Below are 17,332 nucleotides of genomic sequence, written 5' to 3'. Positions count from 1 at the left end.
ATGGGGAGAACATGCAAACTCCACATAGAGTCACCCAAGGCCGGAATTGAACTCTGGGTCCCTGGCGCTGTGACCCTAACCCTAACCTGATAGCCTTTATTCCAATTATAGTTAAAATAAGTAGCGCCAACTTAGGAAGGTGGGCAAGTGGTTTACTACGCAAGTACTGGATAAGGCCCTACGAGTTCGCACACCCGAGGAGGAAAATCCTCCCACCACTAGAACTCTGGGTTTGTGTACTTTTTGTATTTCTATTGCTTTGGGACGATAAAATCTCTGACTCCTGTTGTGGTACAGACTATATGGGAAAAGACATCGTATTGTATCAATGCTGCCTCTAATGTAATGACTTTAAAGAGTTGTTCCTGGAATATACGGGGAATTCATCATCCTTTCAGAAGAAAGAAGATTGTCTTTTCTTAAGAAGGAAAAAGTTGACATAGCTTTGTTGCATGAAACTCATCAGGATGACAGAGAACACATCAAACTCAAGAGGGAATGGGTGGGACATGTATTTCTTGCTTCTTTTTCGATCAGCAGTCGAGGTGTAGCAATGTTAGTTAATAAGAATCTACCTTTCAATTTAGAGTTGTGTGAAATAAAGTGGGTAGGTTGTAGTTGTTAAGGGGCTGGTATATGGGGAAAATATACCGATAATAAATGTCTACGGTCCTCCAAACTATTCCCCGAATTTTGTCACTAAGGTCTTCATGGACTTTTCTGAATTGACCTCTGATTACTCCTTTAATGGTGGCGATTTTAATTGCAATTTTAACCCGCTGATAGACAAACTCCCTCTCACAAGGAGCCACCCCCCCCCCTCCCCCTCCCCCTCCCCCTCCCGTCTCCCACATGGTAGGCCAGGGTGTTGGCTTCAGCTTGTGAAGAAGTGGGGTATTTAGATGTGCGAAGAACTCTACACCCCAAGGATAAAAAGTTCACCTTTTTCTCGGCCCCTCATTTGTGTCACAATAGGATTGATTTTACAGGCAGTACTGTTGCCTCTAATCATGAATTTCTCCTCAAGGGGGCCCACCCTTTGTCTAGATCCTGGAGATTTGATGCATCTCTACTCAGAGATCTTAAATTTATTTTGTACTTTCGGTCCAAATATGATATTTTGTACTCTGTTAGTTCACTTTCTCAACCCTTTGGAATGCCCGTAAGTCCTTTGCTGGAGATTTGGTCATCTATTTTCAACCAATAAGAGGCTAGAACAGCAGCACCAGTTGGAAATCTGGCTGAGAGTATAGTATGAATCCTAATCATGCAACATTGAAGGAAATTGGTGTAACAAGGGTGGCATTAGATTCCTTGTTAACTCAGTGTGCTGACAAAAGTTTAAAGTTTGCTAGGCAGAAGTTGTAGAAGCCAGAGTGGTGAATCTGTGGAACTCTGCTGCAGAAGGCTGTGGAGGCAAGGTCGTTGAGTGTCTTTAAGACAGAGGTAGATGGGTTCTTGATTAATAAGGGGATCAGGGGTTATGGGGAAAAGGCAGGAGAATGGGGATGAGAAAAATATCAACCTTCTTGGTTACCCCTTCAAAAAACTCAATCAAATTTGAGAGACAAGATTTTCCACTCATAAAGCTATGCTGACTGTCCCTAATCAGTCCTTGCCTCTCTAAATGCCTGGAGATCCTATCCCTCAGAATACCTTCTAACAACTTACCCACTACAGATGTGGGGCTCACCGGCCTATAGTTCCTAGGCTTTTCCCTGCAGCCGTTTTTAAACAAAGGCACAATATTTGCCACCCTCCAATCTTCAGGCGCCTCACCTGTGGCTGTCGATGATTCAAATATCTCTGCTAGGGGACCCGCAATTTCCTCCCTAGCCTCCCACAGCGTCCTGGGATACACTTCATCAGATCCCGGAGATTTATCAATCTTGATGGCTTTAAGATTTCCAGCACCTCCTCCTCTGTTATATGTACACTCCTCAAGACATCACTATTTATTTCCCCAAGTTCCCTAATCTCAACTTTCTCAACAGTAATATTCATTTAGGTCTCTCCCATCTCTTGTGGATCCGCACATAGATTACCTTGTTGATCCTTAAGAGGCCCTACTCTCTCCCCAGTTACTTTTTTGCCCTTTATGTATTTGTAGAATCTCTTTGGATTCTTCTTTGCCTTATCTGCCAAAGCAATCTCGTGTCCCCTTTTTGCCCTCCTGATTTCTCTCTTAACTCTACTTCCACACCCTCTATATTCTTCAAGGGATCCACTTGATCCCAGCTGCCTGTATGTCATGCGCCTCCTCCTTTTTCTTGACCAGGGCCTCAATATCCCGAGCCATCCAGGGTTCTCTACTTCTACCAGCTTTGCCCTCCACTCTAAGAGGAATGTGCTTGCCCTGAACCCTGGTTAATACACTTTTGAAAGTCTTCCACTTACCAGATGTCCCTTTGCCTGCCAACAGACTCCCCCAATTAAATTAAGGGTTATTACCTCCTGCTTTCTTCCATTGTTGGGTTATATTAAGTAAAATCTACATCATTGGTCCTCCATACCAATTTCCTGGCTGGGTAGAATTACTTTGATTAAGATGAATGTATTACCTAGGCTATTAGAACATAGAACAGTACAGCACAGAACAGGCCCTTTGGCCCATGATGTTGTGCCAAGCTTTATCTGAAACCAAGATCAAGCTGTCCCACTCCCTATCATCCTGGTGTGCTCCATGTGTCTATCCAATAACCGCTTAAGTGTTCCTAAAGTGTCTGATTCCACTATCACTGCAGGTAGTCCATTCCACACTCCAACCACTTTCTGAGTAAAGAACCTACCTCGGACATCCTTCCTATATCTCCCACCATGAACCCTATAGTTATGCCCCCTTGTAATCCACCCGAGGAAATTGTCTTTGAACGTTCACTCTATCTATCCCCTTCATCGTTTTATAAACCTCTATTAAGTCTCCCCTCAATCTCCTCTGCTCCAGAGAGAACAGCCCTAGCTCCCTCAACCTTTCCTCATGAGACCTACCCTCCAAACCAGGCAGCATCCTGGTAAATCTCCTTTGCACTCTTTCTAGTGCTTCCACATTCTTCTTATAGTGAGGTGACCAGAACTGCACACAATATCTATTCTATCCTCTGCAAATGCTATGTATCTTGTTGTCTGCAATTAAATTAATGGGGTCCTCAGTTCTTTTGTTTGGAACAAGAAGCAGCCTTGTTTAAAATTAGCTAAGCTGCAGCTGCCTGGTTCTAAAGGGGGACTGGCATGCCAAATATTAAAATGTATCAGTTAGCCTTAGACTTGTACATGAATGGCGTAGGGGAGATCTTTCGTCCATGTGGCCTGAAGTTGAAGCTGGTCAGTCATTATATTCCTTACAGTCACTTTTATTTTTTAGGGATCCTAAGATTGTGTTAGATAAGTGTGATAATCCTATTGTTGTTAATACTTTGAAAGCTTGGAAGATGGTGTATAAGTTAGAGGGAAGATCCAATTTTATTTCCACTCTTTTCCCCATTCCAGGTAATTTGGATTTCCCGCTGGGTCTCATGGGCCACGATTTCGATATCTGGAGAAATAGAGAGCTCTATTGGGTAGGTGATGTGTTTGACGGCGCTACTCTTATCTTCTGAGCAGCAACGTCAACAGTTTGATATTCTAAAATACTCCTTTTTTTTTAGATATTTGCAACTTAGGGACTTTATCATTAAATCCTGACATCTGTAGAACCTAGGCAAGTAATTAATAAACTTTATGCTCAAGATCCTGGCATAATACATTGGACATTCTGTGGTCTTGGGAGAGAGACCTCGCAGTAAATATTGACAAGGAGACATGGTGATATTTGGGAATGTGCTAACAAAATCTCAGTTTGTAATAGAACAAAAGAGATTGCTTAAGCTTTTACACCATCTGCATATTACTGCAAACTTACGGCACAGATTTGACCCTGCCATATCCTTGTTGTGCCAGAAGTGCAAGGTTGACACGAGGGATTACCTGCACTGTTTCTGGTACTGTGTCAATATTGAATCTTATTGGTTTAATGTCCTTAAAGAGCTTGAGAGGATTTTTGATACAGCCTTAGTTTGATCCTTTGCATTTAATATGGATCTCCTGCATAAAAAGATAAATGATGCCAATGGGAAAAGACTGTAAAATATCCTAACAATTGCAGCATGGAAAATTATCCTCTGCTCATGGAATAGTGATGTCATCTTCAATTCAGAATTGGCGTAAAATTATTATGGAACTCTTGACCTGTTTACTGCAAACTAAATCGGATACATTCCATATAGTATGGGACCCCATTCTTAAAGTTTTAGGTTCACACTGTCTGACTTACCCCTACAAGGTTTTCCACAAGTTTTGTACCTCTGTCACCATTATCCTGTGAGTGAGGGTGTGCACCACTGAACCAATTACGGCTGCAACCCTGTTTTCCTGTTATCCTAATGTCCCCAATTTTCTGATATATCCTTTCACTATTTGTATGATGTGATTTCTGGAGACAATAGAATAGAGTAGAATAGAATCATAGAATTGAATCCTTATAGTGCAGGAGGAGACCATTTGGCCCATTGAGCCTGTACCGACAACAATCCCACCCAGGCCCTATTCTCATAACCCCACGTATTTATCCTCATAATACCCCTGACACTAAGGGGCAATTTAGCATGGCCAGTCAAGGCTGGAATTGAACCTGGGTCCCTGGCGCACTGAGGCAGCAGTGCTAACCATTGTGCTGCCCACAATGAATAATCTGAACCAACTGTGTTGGTAGTTTTCTATCTCTTCCTACATGTATTTGTTGAAAAATGATCATGCTATTCTGTACCAATCTTGAGGGTTTGTTGCGTTATTTGTAAAAATTGAAAAATCTTTAATAAAAACATTTTATAAAACACCTTTCGATCAGGGAAGCTTCCTTTTATCCATGCCCTTTGCTTTGTCACCTAGCTCTCTATCCTTGCCAGAAACACTTTAATTCGATATTCAATACCTTTACCAGAAATCACTTTCCTTTTTTTGAAAACCCTAGTAAAATATCATTCTTCAAAACATTCTATAAAAATTGTGAAGAACAACTTAATTTTAAAAATCTTTGTTGAGTACCATGATTACCTCATATTTCACCAAGTTTTTCATAATGTCAACCTGTATTATAAATTTTAGTAGGTTACTCAAAGGTAACCAGACCTTCACAGAAACACAGAATTATAGAATTATTACAGTGCTGAAGGAGGCTATTCGACCCATTGTGTCTGCACCGACTCTCCAACAGATCAAGCCCATCTCCCGCCCTATCCCCGTAACCACATGCATTTACCTTGCTAAACTCCCTAACATACACATCTTTGGACACTAATGGGCAATTTAGCATGACCAATCTAACTAACCTGCAAATTGTTGGACTTTCTCTTGACTTTTCCCTGTAATGTTATTTTTAAATAATCATCTCGGTTCGTCTTGAATGCCTTGATTGAACCTGCCTCCGCTACATTCTCAGGCAGTGCATTCCAGATTCTAACCATTTTGCGGTGTGAAATTATTTTTCTCATTTTTTTCTTCTTTTGCCAATTACTTTAAGTCTGTGCCCTCTTGTTGTCAATCCTATCTACTCTGTCCAGACTCCTCATGATTTTGAATACCTCTATCAAATCTCTTCTCAGCCACCTTCTTCTTCAAGGAAAAGAGCCCCAAATTCTCCAATCTATCTTCATAACTGAAGTTCCTCATCCCTGGAACCATTCTTGAAAATCTCTTCTGCACTCTCTCCAATGCCTTCACATCCTTCCTAAAACATGGCACCCAGAAGTGTACACAATACTTCAGCTGAGGCTGAACGAGTATCATATACAAGTTCAACTTAAGCTCTTTGCTCTTGTACTCTATGCCACTATTAAGAAAGTCTGGGTTCCATGTTTTGTTAATTGCTCTCTCAACAGATCCTGCTACTTTCAATAATTTATGCACATGTACATCCAGGTCCCTCTGCTCCTGCACCCCCTTTCATATTCTCGCTCCATGTTCTTCCAACCAAAATGTATTACCTCAAATTTCTCCACACTGAACTTCTTCTGTCACCTGTCTACTCATTCCACCAACTTGTCTATGTCCTTTTGAAGTTCTACAGTCTTCCTCAGTTTACAATGCTTTCAAGTTTCGTATTATCCACACATTTTGAAATTGTTTCCTAGACACCAAGATCTGGATCATTAATATTCATCAGGAAAATCAAGGGTCCCAATATAGACCCCTGGAGAACCACTACAGACTTCCCTCCAGCTGGAAAAGCTTCAATTAACCACTACTTTCTGTTTTCAGTCCCTCAGCAAATTTTGCCACTACTGTCCCTTTTATTCCAAGAGCTATTACTTTTCTCACAAGTCTATTTGTTGCAGTATCAAATGCCTTCTGGCAGTGCACCACATCAACAGCATTGCCCTCATCAACCCTCTCTGTTCCCTTTTCGAAAAATTCCAGCTAGTTAAACTCCAGCTGGCTCCCCTTAATTAACCCACATTTGTCCGTGTGACTTAATTCTGCCCTGCATTATAGTTTTGAGAAGCTTCCCCACCACCAAAGTTAAACTAACTGGTTTGTAGTTGCTGGGCTTATCCTCTTTTGAACAAGGAAACCTTGATCAACAATGTTCCACAAACTAGGCATAACACAACAGAAGTGGCTCACAGTAATCTTCCATTCATTTTTTCCTACATCAGAGGAAAAATTCTCTTGGTTTTTGCTTGGCACTTGCCATAATGGGAATTTGCTGCATTACACTGTCCTGATTTATAATGGTGATTGTATTTTCTACTGAAATACGCTGGTTTATGGATGAATTAAGCACTCATAGCTGCAAAACTCAGTGTTAGAAAGTTAACCAGTCGATAACCATACTTGAGTGAAATCACAATAACCATAGTGACAACGAAATCACCCTATCCATAAAAAGGCAAAACATCAGTATATACTTGACACTTTTAAACTTAATCTGTTTTAATTCTATTAGCTTCAATTGTTGAAACACTCCAGCTGCCTGCTCTAGCTTAATCTTGCTAATTCACACAAAATATCTTTGTGCGCTGGTGAAAAATAATCAGTGGAGCACATGGGCTTTCAACAACATATACGAAAACTGTTTCAATATAAAACACGTGAAAAATAAAATCACAGCAAAACTTGATCCACTTCTTCCAAGCTTTTACTTGCGAATTGTTTCTCTACCTTCCCTGTGTGATAACAGCTAGGAGCAACTTAATATCAATGTTACACTCAAAGTATTATACAGCACGTGCAGGCACGTCTCTGATGAAGTCTAAAACAAATTTTAAAATGCACAACCATGGTCAGGCTCACTAGCAGCCTCCGCGAATACCCCCGAACGGGTGCCCTTGTGTACTGAATTGCTTCAATAACCACGGTACTAAATATGAGACACCCCACACAAAAAATATGACGCAGCGATTTCAGTACGAGTCCACTTTTGTTCTCATCCGATGAAAAGTGCAACAAACTCATCAGCTACTCTGAAGGAGTACATTTTATCACAAACTAACAAAGCACACGCGGCACGGAGAGCTTTAGAGGACAGGCACGGCAGGTATTGTATTATATAAAGATGCTGCACTGCACCTTCTATGTGAACCATTGTTGAGTCTCAAACCCCTCCTTTTACACTCGACGCTCCGTCTACCCCATTATACCAAGGAGTAACCGCGACCATCGAGCCACTCAATATTTGCAAACGGCAGGATTTGTGAAAGTGTTCCCAGCGGGCGCTTTGCTATCGGATCCTCCCTGCTCCGAATGGCGCTGCTACTCCCTCGCTGTTCTGGTATTATTCAGTGTTTTGGCGAACCCGCAAAAGCTGCACTCGGGAGCTCCGGCACAAACAGAATCGGACTCAGACTGGCATCTGGTAAAGTCAGCGACAGTCAGAAAGAGTGAGGAGCAGAGAGAGAGAGAGAAACACTGGGTAAAATGAGAGAGAATCAAGAAAGGGAGCATCGAGACAAAGAGAATGGAAACGTGAGAGAAAAACAGACTGACAAGTAGAAAAATGAGAGAAATAACGGACTTCGAGGAGACTTGGATGTAGAGGGCGATAGAGATAGTGAGAAACAGGGCAAGCCAGAAAGAAATCAAGAGACTGGAAAAGTCAGAGACAGAGAAAAAAGGACAGCGAGAAATAGACAGGAGAGATAAGCAGGTGAGGGGATCCAAATGGAGAGAGACAGGATTAGAGAGAAAGAAAAAGCAGAGAGAAGAAATGAAAAAAAAAATCAACTGTGTAAAAAGCGAAAAGCAGGAACAGTGAGACAAAGTTAGGGATAAGATCCTAGACAATGTGGAACTCAGTATCGCACAAGAACAGGTGAAGCCAACAGCACAGACACATTTAAGGGAAAGATACACAAGTACATGAAGGGAAATGGATGAAATGAAGAGTAATAGGCCAATTAGCCCTTTGAGGTTGTTCCGCCGTTCAATTAGATCATGGTTGATCTGTACCTCAACTCCGCATGTATCTGCCTTTGTTTCATACCCCTCGATGCTATTACCTACTAAACTCTATCAACACAAAATAATAGCAAAATATTATGAGTGCTGGAATTCTGAAAGTACTGGAAATAGCAGGTCAGGCCACTTTTATGGAGAGGAAAAAAGTTCATATTTCAAATTAATGACCTTTCATCAGATAAAAAAATATATCAATGTGGCTTGAATTTTGCAGCTGAAATCACCAACTGCCTTTTGGGGTAATTTCAAGATAAAGGTTAACATTCCACTAGTGTACATATAGAAATCATAGAATCCTACAGTGCAGAAGGAGGCCATTCAGCCAACTATTCTCCACCAACCACAATCCCACCCAGGCCCTATCTCCATAACCGCATTTACCTCATCTAGTCCCCTGATTCTAAGGGGCAATTCAGCATTGCCAATCCACCTAGCCCGCATATCTTTGGACTGTGGGAGGAAACCAGAGCACCCAGAGGAAATCCACACAGACATGGGGAGAATGCGCAAACTCCACCCAGACAGTGACCCAAGCCAGAAATTGAACATGCATCCCACTGTGAGGCAGCAGTACTAACCACTGTGCCACCCACAGCATGAAGCTTCTTTTGTATCGGTTCTGTCCAAGCTACAAAGAGGATGTTTGCCATATCACTGCATAATATTTTATATATTGCTCAACATTTCACTACCCTTTGAGTGGAAAATGCTTTGAGATTTCATGCCAAAACTGTTTAAATTTAATAGTGTCCCATTCCAGAAATTCACCCTTTTTAATGATATAGTTGTTTAATCAGAATAAAATTCAATCATATTTAATACCTTGAAATATACATTTAACATGTTCAATTTAGAAATACATATCCTAATTTACATTACCACTAATTTTTAAAAATGTTAATATACTTAATTACATTAAATCTGATCAGTTCAATATTTCCAAAAACATTTCATAAATCATTTTCTTGTATCACTTTAAAATATTAATAATAGTGCTAGAACCAATGTTGACAGCACAGAAATAGGCACTTCAGCCCAGGAGGTCTATGTCAGTGTTTATGCTCTATACAAACTTTCACCCACCCTTCTATATCAAAATTTATCAACATATCCTTCTATTCCTTGCTCTCTCATTTAGATTCCCCCTTAAATGCGTGCCACCTCAACTAATCCTAAACAGCAAGTTCCACATTGCAACCACTCTGATCAAAAGGGTGTCCCCTGAATTGTCTATTGGATTTATTAGTGACTATCTAATTTTTATAGCTCCTTGTTCTGGCCTCCCCCATGAGTAGAAACACCTTCTCTGAGCAGAATCTTCTGTTCTAGAGTCCAGTGATGGGTAGAGAAGTTCGAGTGATTCCCTCCGCCATGAAACCCTCACTGACCAAAATATCTCTCTGGACATTCCAGCCTACTGCATCCCAGTTCATCCTTGCTGCAGCACCTGCACCCCCACCCCCCAAACTGAGACAGTTCCCTCCTATTACTAGTACGTTGAGTTCACTCCCTGGACCCCAGCATCAACCCCACCCTCCAAGTCACACTTTTTCCCCTTCTTCCCCACTTAGCTTGCCTCCTGTTAAGCCTTCGGTCCACCCTACCTCTCCCTTGCATCCTTCACCTGCCTCCCATGTCGTCAAAGCTGTTGTTACTAGCACTCAATGAGTGAAGTTATGCACCATCCCCAAAGCAGCATCGACTGATCGCAAAGTCATGGAAGAAGTGAAGTGCACCAGGTGCATACCACTTGTATAGTCATAAAACTGGACATTCTAAATTCTTGCTGGCTGGGAAGTTAATTTGGAGGTTGAACTTAATTCCAGCAAGGTGGCTTTTGAGCATGCACGAGATGTTAATATATGCAAATAGTGTTCCCAACATTGTTCGTCAGGAAGCTCAACCCATCTTTAACTCGCCTCAAAGCTGCTTATTCTGCCTTCAGGAAACATTCTTCGTCCTCCCACCAAATTAAATCCTCCACAATTCCCATTGCTGGTGAGACTCGAAGATTCTGCCCTCTAGATGTGTCTCATCAAACCTTTTTGCAATCTTGATAACCTCTATCAGGTCAACCTCTCAGTGTTCTCTTTTCTGATGAAAAGAGCTCCAGCTTGTTCAATTTTTAGTGATACAACCACTCCATTTTGGTACCATTCTAATAAATATTTTTGCAACTGCTCTAATGTCTATATGCTTTTTATAATATGGAGACCAGAAATGTTCACAATACTCCAAATGTAGTTTAACCATGGTACTATAGAAGTTTAACATAACTTATTTGCTTTTCAATTCCATGCCTTTAGAATTGAACCCCAGTGCTGTTAGGTTATGAGGAACATAGGAACAGGAGTAGGTTATTTAGCCTCATGCCTATTCTACCATTCACAAGATTATGGCTTATCTGACATCCAACTCCACATACCCATCTTTACTCAAATCTCTTCAGTTTTAAAATTGATAATGCATCTAGCATCAATTTCCATTTGGAATTCCAAATTTCCACCATCTGTTCTGTGAAGAACCATTTCCTAATTTCACTCTCAAAAAGCCTGGCTCTAATTTTGAGACTGTGCCATTTAGTCATAGACTCCCTAACTAGCTTAAGTAATTTCTCGCCATCTGCCCTATCTGTTCCATTTAATATCTTGAGACCTATCAGGTCACTGCCTAAGCTTCTAAATCCGGGCAATATAACCCTAGTTGTGTCAGTGCTTCTCAGACTTCAATAAATCTATGCTGCACTCCCTTCTAGGTCAATATATCCTTCCTCAGGTGTGATGTCCAGAACACACATCGCATCCCAGGTGTGGTCGAACCAAGGCCTTTTATAGCTGAAGGATGTCTTGTCCACCCCTCCCGCTCATCTCCTGGATATAAAGACCAGCAACCCAATAGTGGTTTTGATTATTTTAAGGACCCGTTCAGGACATTTTAATGATCTTTGCACCTAGAATCCCAAGGCTTTTTGGAGCTCCACTGTTGTTAGCTTTTCTCCATTTAGAAAGCACTTTGCTCTATGTTTTAGGTCCAAACTGGAAGACCCCATTTTTGCCCATATCTAAATCCATGCGTCAGTTTTGCCTTCACTTCCATGAGCTTCAACTTCAGCCACCAGTCTCTTGAGGGACTTTATCAAATGCCTTCTGAAAGTTTACATAACATCCATAGACATTCCCCTACTAGTTTAGTAGCCTCTTCAAAAAAAAATCAAGTCACCTCTTCAAAAAATTCAGTCAGATTTGTCATGCATGACCTACCCATTATATATCCATGCTGGCTCTCTATGATAACTAAACATACTCAATGTGTTCAGTCCTTAGTTACAGAGTCTAGCAATTTCCTGACAAAAGATGTAGGACTTTAATTCCCTTTTTCCCTATTTTCTTAAATACCAGTTACATGCATAATTTTCCAATTCAAATCATTGGTTCTCAAATCAAGAGAACTTTGGAAAGTTATGCTTCGTGCATCTGTAATATTCTCTCACTTAAAAGTTATTTTGTTGAAAGTTTTTTTCTAACTTGCACTAACCATCATATACTGACCAAGAAGCTTAAGTACTTAATGCCTCAAGCTTGAATCAACATATATTAGAGACAATAAAATATCTCCTTTTGCTTCTGCACCAAATTCCCAACTTTTTTCACTCTATTCCTCCTGCATTATTTCACAACCACTGTGCAACCACGTTATAGTGATTCACATCCTTGTGGATTTTTTATCTACAGTACCCAAACCTTTCCATGACAAATTCCTATGTCCAATTTTATAACAGAAGTTCATCATTTTGACATCCTGGTTGCTGTTCTCCCACAATTCTCTCAATTTCATTTGAATGAGAAAACCTTACAGTAAGGAGGCCATTCAGTCCAGCACATCTGTGCCAGCTCTTTGAAAGAGCTACCCAATTAGCCCTACTCCCCTGCAAATCTTTTTATATACACACAAACAATTCTCCCTCTCTTCCTTTATTTATTCTTTGTGATCCTTTCCTTACATCATATTCCAATACAGTTGTATAACTTTCTTAGAAACTGATGAAGAATTTAGGGAGATTAAAGTGTTTACTTCGCCTGAATAAAGCTCAAGCTTTCTTCTGATGAAAACAAGCATGTCAGGACAAGCCCCAGTGATTTATGGCAACATCTTTGAACAAATGAAATTGAGTTTTCATGTAATTTTTACCTTGATATTCAATTATTGGCTTAAGCAAAATTGAAAATTCAAGGAAATTACATACTCCAAATGAATAATTAATTTGTCCATTGAATTGGAAAGTTCCAATTTAATGATCACCGTGGCCTGAAGTTTGCTTGAGTTGTAATTTTTATTCGGTGAATTTGGATTGTGCAGTATGAGCATGAGCAGTGTACCAAACATCTGGAATTTGAAAAGGCTCCACCTTATTAGCTTACCTTTTCAATAGGTTACATTTGTCGGCCCTTTTTAATAAAGTGGATGCTGCCATTTCAAATGGCAATGTTGGAGCATGGAATTGACAGACAAGCTGTGCATTATCAGCACTTTCTGCATAAATTTCAAATGTGACATTTTCAATTTCATTCTTGTTGGATCTGATCCAAAGATATTTAGTAGAATCCAGAGGGCATGAGCACTTGACATCCAGCTTGACTTCTCCTCACTTTGGTGCTCAGATAAATACACACATGACAAACCCATTACAAACTGGCTAAGTGGTGAAATGGCTCATTTTATTGTGTGTAATACAAGGATGTGACTTTACAACAAGAGGTGGTACCTTAACACAAATATTCTAATAACTAGCTGTAATGAGACCATTTTAATTATGGAAATATGAAGACAAATTTTCTTTATTAAACAGTTAATGTGTCAGTGAACAGTTTGGGTGACAGGATATTTATCTTTGCAAAAGACTTTAGACACAGGTACACAGGCTGAGCTAATCTAATTTGATAAAGGGTATAAACTTCAGTACAGGCAAGTGGATTAGTGTCTTACTGCCTTTCCAAAGATGTTAATCTAGTAAATGCATACACAGACATGGGAACATTACAACTCTCAAGTATTTACAACAAAAAGACAACTTTAAATATTCAAAAAGAAAAACACACCACTGATGGAGGAGGCTCCAGTACTTATCTGCAAATATTTCCATTGTAATAGGCTGTTTTTGAATTATTCAAGAGTATCCTTCATTACTGCCCTCCACAGGCTGCATTAAAATACCAACCATTATTGTAATCACAAACAGGAAAGCCACACTTGGTATCAGTTACAACTTCAACCTTGCATACACTCATCCTCAAATGAAGCTGATTAGACATGGCAAGTTCAAATGGAGTATTTCACTGAGCAACAAACTTAACCCCCCTCACTTATGTTGCTATTCTTCCAAAAGGTAAATTGCTTATTTTAAAAGTGTCATTAGAAATGCAGGGCATGCTTCAAGTGAGCCACAGTGAATGCCTGCTTGATTTAGGGCGATTGCTGTTGCTTATCCGAGGACCCAGTCAGAAAGTCTGAACACAGAACCTTCAGTTCTTTGAGAACACCACAATCCAGCTAATTATGCTGTTTTTCCATTCTAATCAATTCTCAAATGGCAAAAAAATGACGTGTTTTGTGGAATAAAGTGCCCCTGCAATGATCAACAGTTCCAGTAAATATTATAGGCTCTTCCAAAAAGGTACAGTAATAGCACTTGCACTCAAATTATTGGTACAAAAAGTATACTGCTGGATATAAAGAGTTAATTTTAAGTCTGCTGATGAGTTAGCATCAATGATTACACTTATTTTAATACCTCCCCATTTGGTTGTAGCTTCACACCAAACAGCAGTTTAAACAAATACAAGTAACATTGCCCAAGAGTATGCGTAATCTACATTGCTGGGTACATCTCTGGTACAAAAGTACTACCTTAAGCTTCTACAATCAATACTAACACAGCAAATCAATGTGCACTGATGGAATTATTCACAACATCACATGAACAATTAATCTGGCAGGAATAAGGTCACATCAAAAATTTACAGCAAACAATTTTATAGCCAATAATTGTGGTTTAAGATGTCAGTTCAAAATTATAAATACATCAAACTGTTCCCAACAAATCTATTTAAGATTTTATATAGTCCATTAAAACAAAGGATTCACATAAATATGCTATGAACTGAGCTTACTACTGGACCAAGATTTCAGGTGCTCATGAAGCAACAACAAACTTCAACCCCTACTAAATCCAAAGCACCAGTTACACATTATAGCCTTTTTGCAATCGCAAGTAGAGACAGTACAGAGCAGCACAACACCCAGAGGCTTTAAAAACTAATTAACTGTGGCTCACCTGCAGGGCAGTTCCCTCAAAACTACTAGCTCACAAAGGAGCCTGGTGAATAAGCTACTACTAACACAAACTCTGAGGTCTGGGATGGCAACTTTCTTTTAGCTGCAGCAAAATTATTTAGAAACACTCCATTTAGTCTGAAACAGCGAGCCATGTGGAATGTACAAAATTGCAATCAAACAATTCTCCAATTACATAGTCACCCTGACCTATGAATAAAATTCAAACGTACCTCTCCACAGTGGAGACCTCTCCCAAACAAAAGATATTTCAAGGAATTTAGAGCCGTTTACTAAGAGTAACCAAAAATGACTATTACTTTTCACGTGACAAACTGAAAAGGGTCAGCATGTCACAGTTATTATAACTTAGAAAAATGCAGAATGTAAAAGCACCAATTCATTTTGAACCTGAAACCTGCGGGGACTATTTGAAAGGGCTACTCTTCGTTAGGATATTGGCCAAATAGATTCAGTAAACAGCAACCACCAAAACATGACACTGTACATATCAGCCATCACTTCCTGCACCATAACTTAAATTACAAAGCATGATTGAGTTATTTCATGGGTATTGAAGTTGGATGCTGTCTATTTGTGCAATGCCATAATCACTATCTACTTGGGAAGGAGACTCTGAGGGGCTACTCAGAGGAAAACCTTCAGATACTTTCCCTATTGACCATCAACTGATTTCCAACTTTAAATAAACAGATATTACACCACTGCACTTGCTCTCCTGCACTTGAACTCCACACGGCTGTGCACATGAGCTAAGACACACATCCAGAAAGGGCAAAAAGAATGCAGCTTTACTGGCTTCCAATGGTAGAAAATCAATTCTGTTCTAGCACCACATAGTAGCAAGAAGGCTGCTCCACCTCATCACAGATCACCCAAGGCAGCATATTAAGACATTACTCAGAGATACCAGGAGTCTTGTTGAATATATTGGTGCTTCCCCTCCTTCCCAGGAAAAAAAAAACATTCTCTCTGGTCAAAGCAGCATCAGCACCTCAGCTCATACCCACATCAGGACCTCATCATAGACAATTTTTCCTTTTTATTGAAAACCTGACACAGCAACATCTTTGCATATTCACACAAACATTTTACATCGTGCACACACTTCTGTACAATGTAGAGGACTGCATCGCTCAGTGTTAGAGTGCAATACATAACATAATTAAATCAAACTTTGATCTCTGATCTTAAATAAACCATGCAGCTGAAGGAAATGAAATTGAATTTTCTGAATGAAGAAGCTCCTGGTGTGATTACAGCAGCACGTTCACACGTTACTGAGCCAGCACACCACCAAGAGGGAGCAAGGTGGCTAGTCAATGACTGTAATGCAGTTGGTGATGCTGGCCAATAGGGAACAGTTTGATTGTGCCAGTATTAGCAGGAGCAGCCACCCTCGTTGATTGGTGGTTCTGGTGGTTTCTCCAGCTTGATATCAATCACTGTGTAAATGGAGTTAAGGAAATTTTACCCTTTTGAAGTAAGACTGGCATTTATACAGCACCTTTCAAAACATCTCAAAGGCTTTACAGCCAATAAAGTACTTTTTAGTGTAGTCACTATTCGAATAAAAGACAGAAACTAATTTGTGCACAACAAACTCCCCAAAATAGCCATCTAATAATGACCAGCTAACCTGTTCTCTGCAATTTTAACTGAGTGGTAAATCTTGGCCAAGGCAGCAGAATAATCCTTAATTCTGTCAAATAGCGCCAATGGATCTTTTGCATGTGCCAAGACAGTAGATGGGGCCCTAGGTTTAATGTTTCATCTTCAAGATCAGTCTGAATTGTACACTTCCCTGATGGATTGGGGGGGGGAAGAGAGATCTTCAAATTGCATGGACTGGATTTCCTTGCCCCAACCCAGAAGTGATTATATGGTGGGGCAGGCAAGGCATCGGATGTGAAGACAACCCTTGCTTCATTTAATTGACACTTAAGGGTCTTTTCGCACCCAGCTGCAATTTTCAAGCTGGCACGCACCGGATAGCTGAGGATGGGAAGTAGAAGAATTCACTGGCCTCTATTGGAAGCCGGCTTCTGTCTGGGGACGCCCTTCCCTCATGTAGTGGACACCTCTGGACTTCTCTAAGCTCTGGTCTGTCCTGAGTTACTGAATAGTCATCAGGAATCTTGGTGATTTTTTTCCCCCACCCCTGAAAAATAGGTGCAGGTTCCATTTGTAGCACCCATACCCTCACTTATACCAGCTTAAAGTTTAGTTTATTTATTAGTCACAAGTAAGGCTTACATTAACAATGCAATGAAGTTACTGTGAAATTCTCCTAGTTGCCACACTCCGGCACCTGTTCAGGTCAATGTACCCAGCATGAATTTCAGACTGTGGGAAAAAACCGGAGCACCCGGAGGAAATCCACGCAGACATGGGGAGAACATGCAAACTCCACACAGACAGTGATCCAAGCCGGGAATTGAACTCAGGCCCCTGGCACTGTGAGGCAGCAGTGCTAACCACTGTGCCACAC

The 17,332-nt window shown here is 40.4% G+C and overlaps 2 protein-coding genes across 4 annotated transcripts in view; both read right to left on the bottom strand.

Annotated features, from left to right (window-relative positions):
* Window positions 1–7,784, bottom strand: part of LOC144492889 (disks large homolog 1-like) — a 96,591-nt gene extending 88,807 nt beyond the window's left edge. Inside the window, exon 1 of one of the 2 annotated variants that reach the window (XM_078211470.1) lies at window positions 7,603–7,784. In XM_078211470.1, the coding sequence (XP_078067596.1) occupies window positions 7,603–7,618 (16 nt within the window). In that variant the 5' untranslated portion in view covers window positions 7,619–7,784. The remainder of the gene's footprint in view (window positions 1–7,602) is intronic. The other variant, XM_078211469.1, reaches the window with a different exon arrangement.
* A 5,388-nt stretch (window positions 7,785–13,172) lies between these two features.
* Window positions 13,173–17,332, bottom strand: part of rab41 (RAB41, member RAS oncogene family) — a 48,416-nt gene continuing 44,256 nt past the window's right edge. For both annotated transcript variants that reach the window (XM_078211468.1, XM_078211467.1), the window contains exon 8: window positions 13,173–16,286. In XM_078211468.1, coding sequence (XP_078067594.1) covers window positions 16,222–16,286 — 65 coding nt within the window. In that variant the 3' untranslated portion in view covers window positions 13,173–16,221. The remainder of the gene's footprint in view (window positions 16,287–17,332) is intronic.

This window comes from Mustelus asterias, chromosome 4 (genome assembly GCF_964213995.1).
Source record: "Mustelus asterias chromosome 4, sMusAst1.hap1.1, whole genome shotgun sequence".
Taxonomy (NCBI): Eukaryota; Metazoa; Chordata; class Chondrichthyes; order Carcharhiniformes; family Triakidae; genus Mustelus; species Mustelus asterias.
The sequence above is the reverse complement of the archived record's forward strand: the minus strand, read 5'-3'. Positions and strand labels throughout refer to the sequence as shown.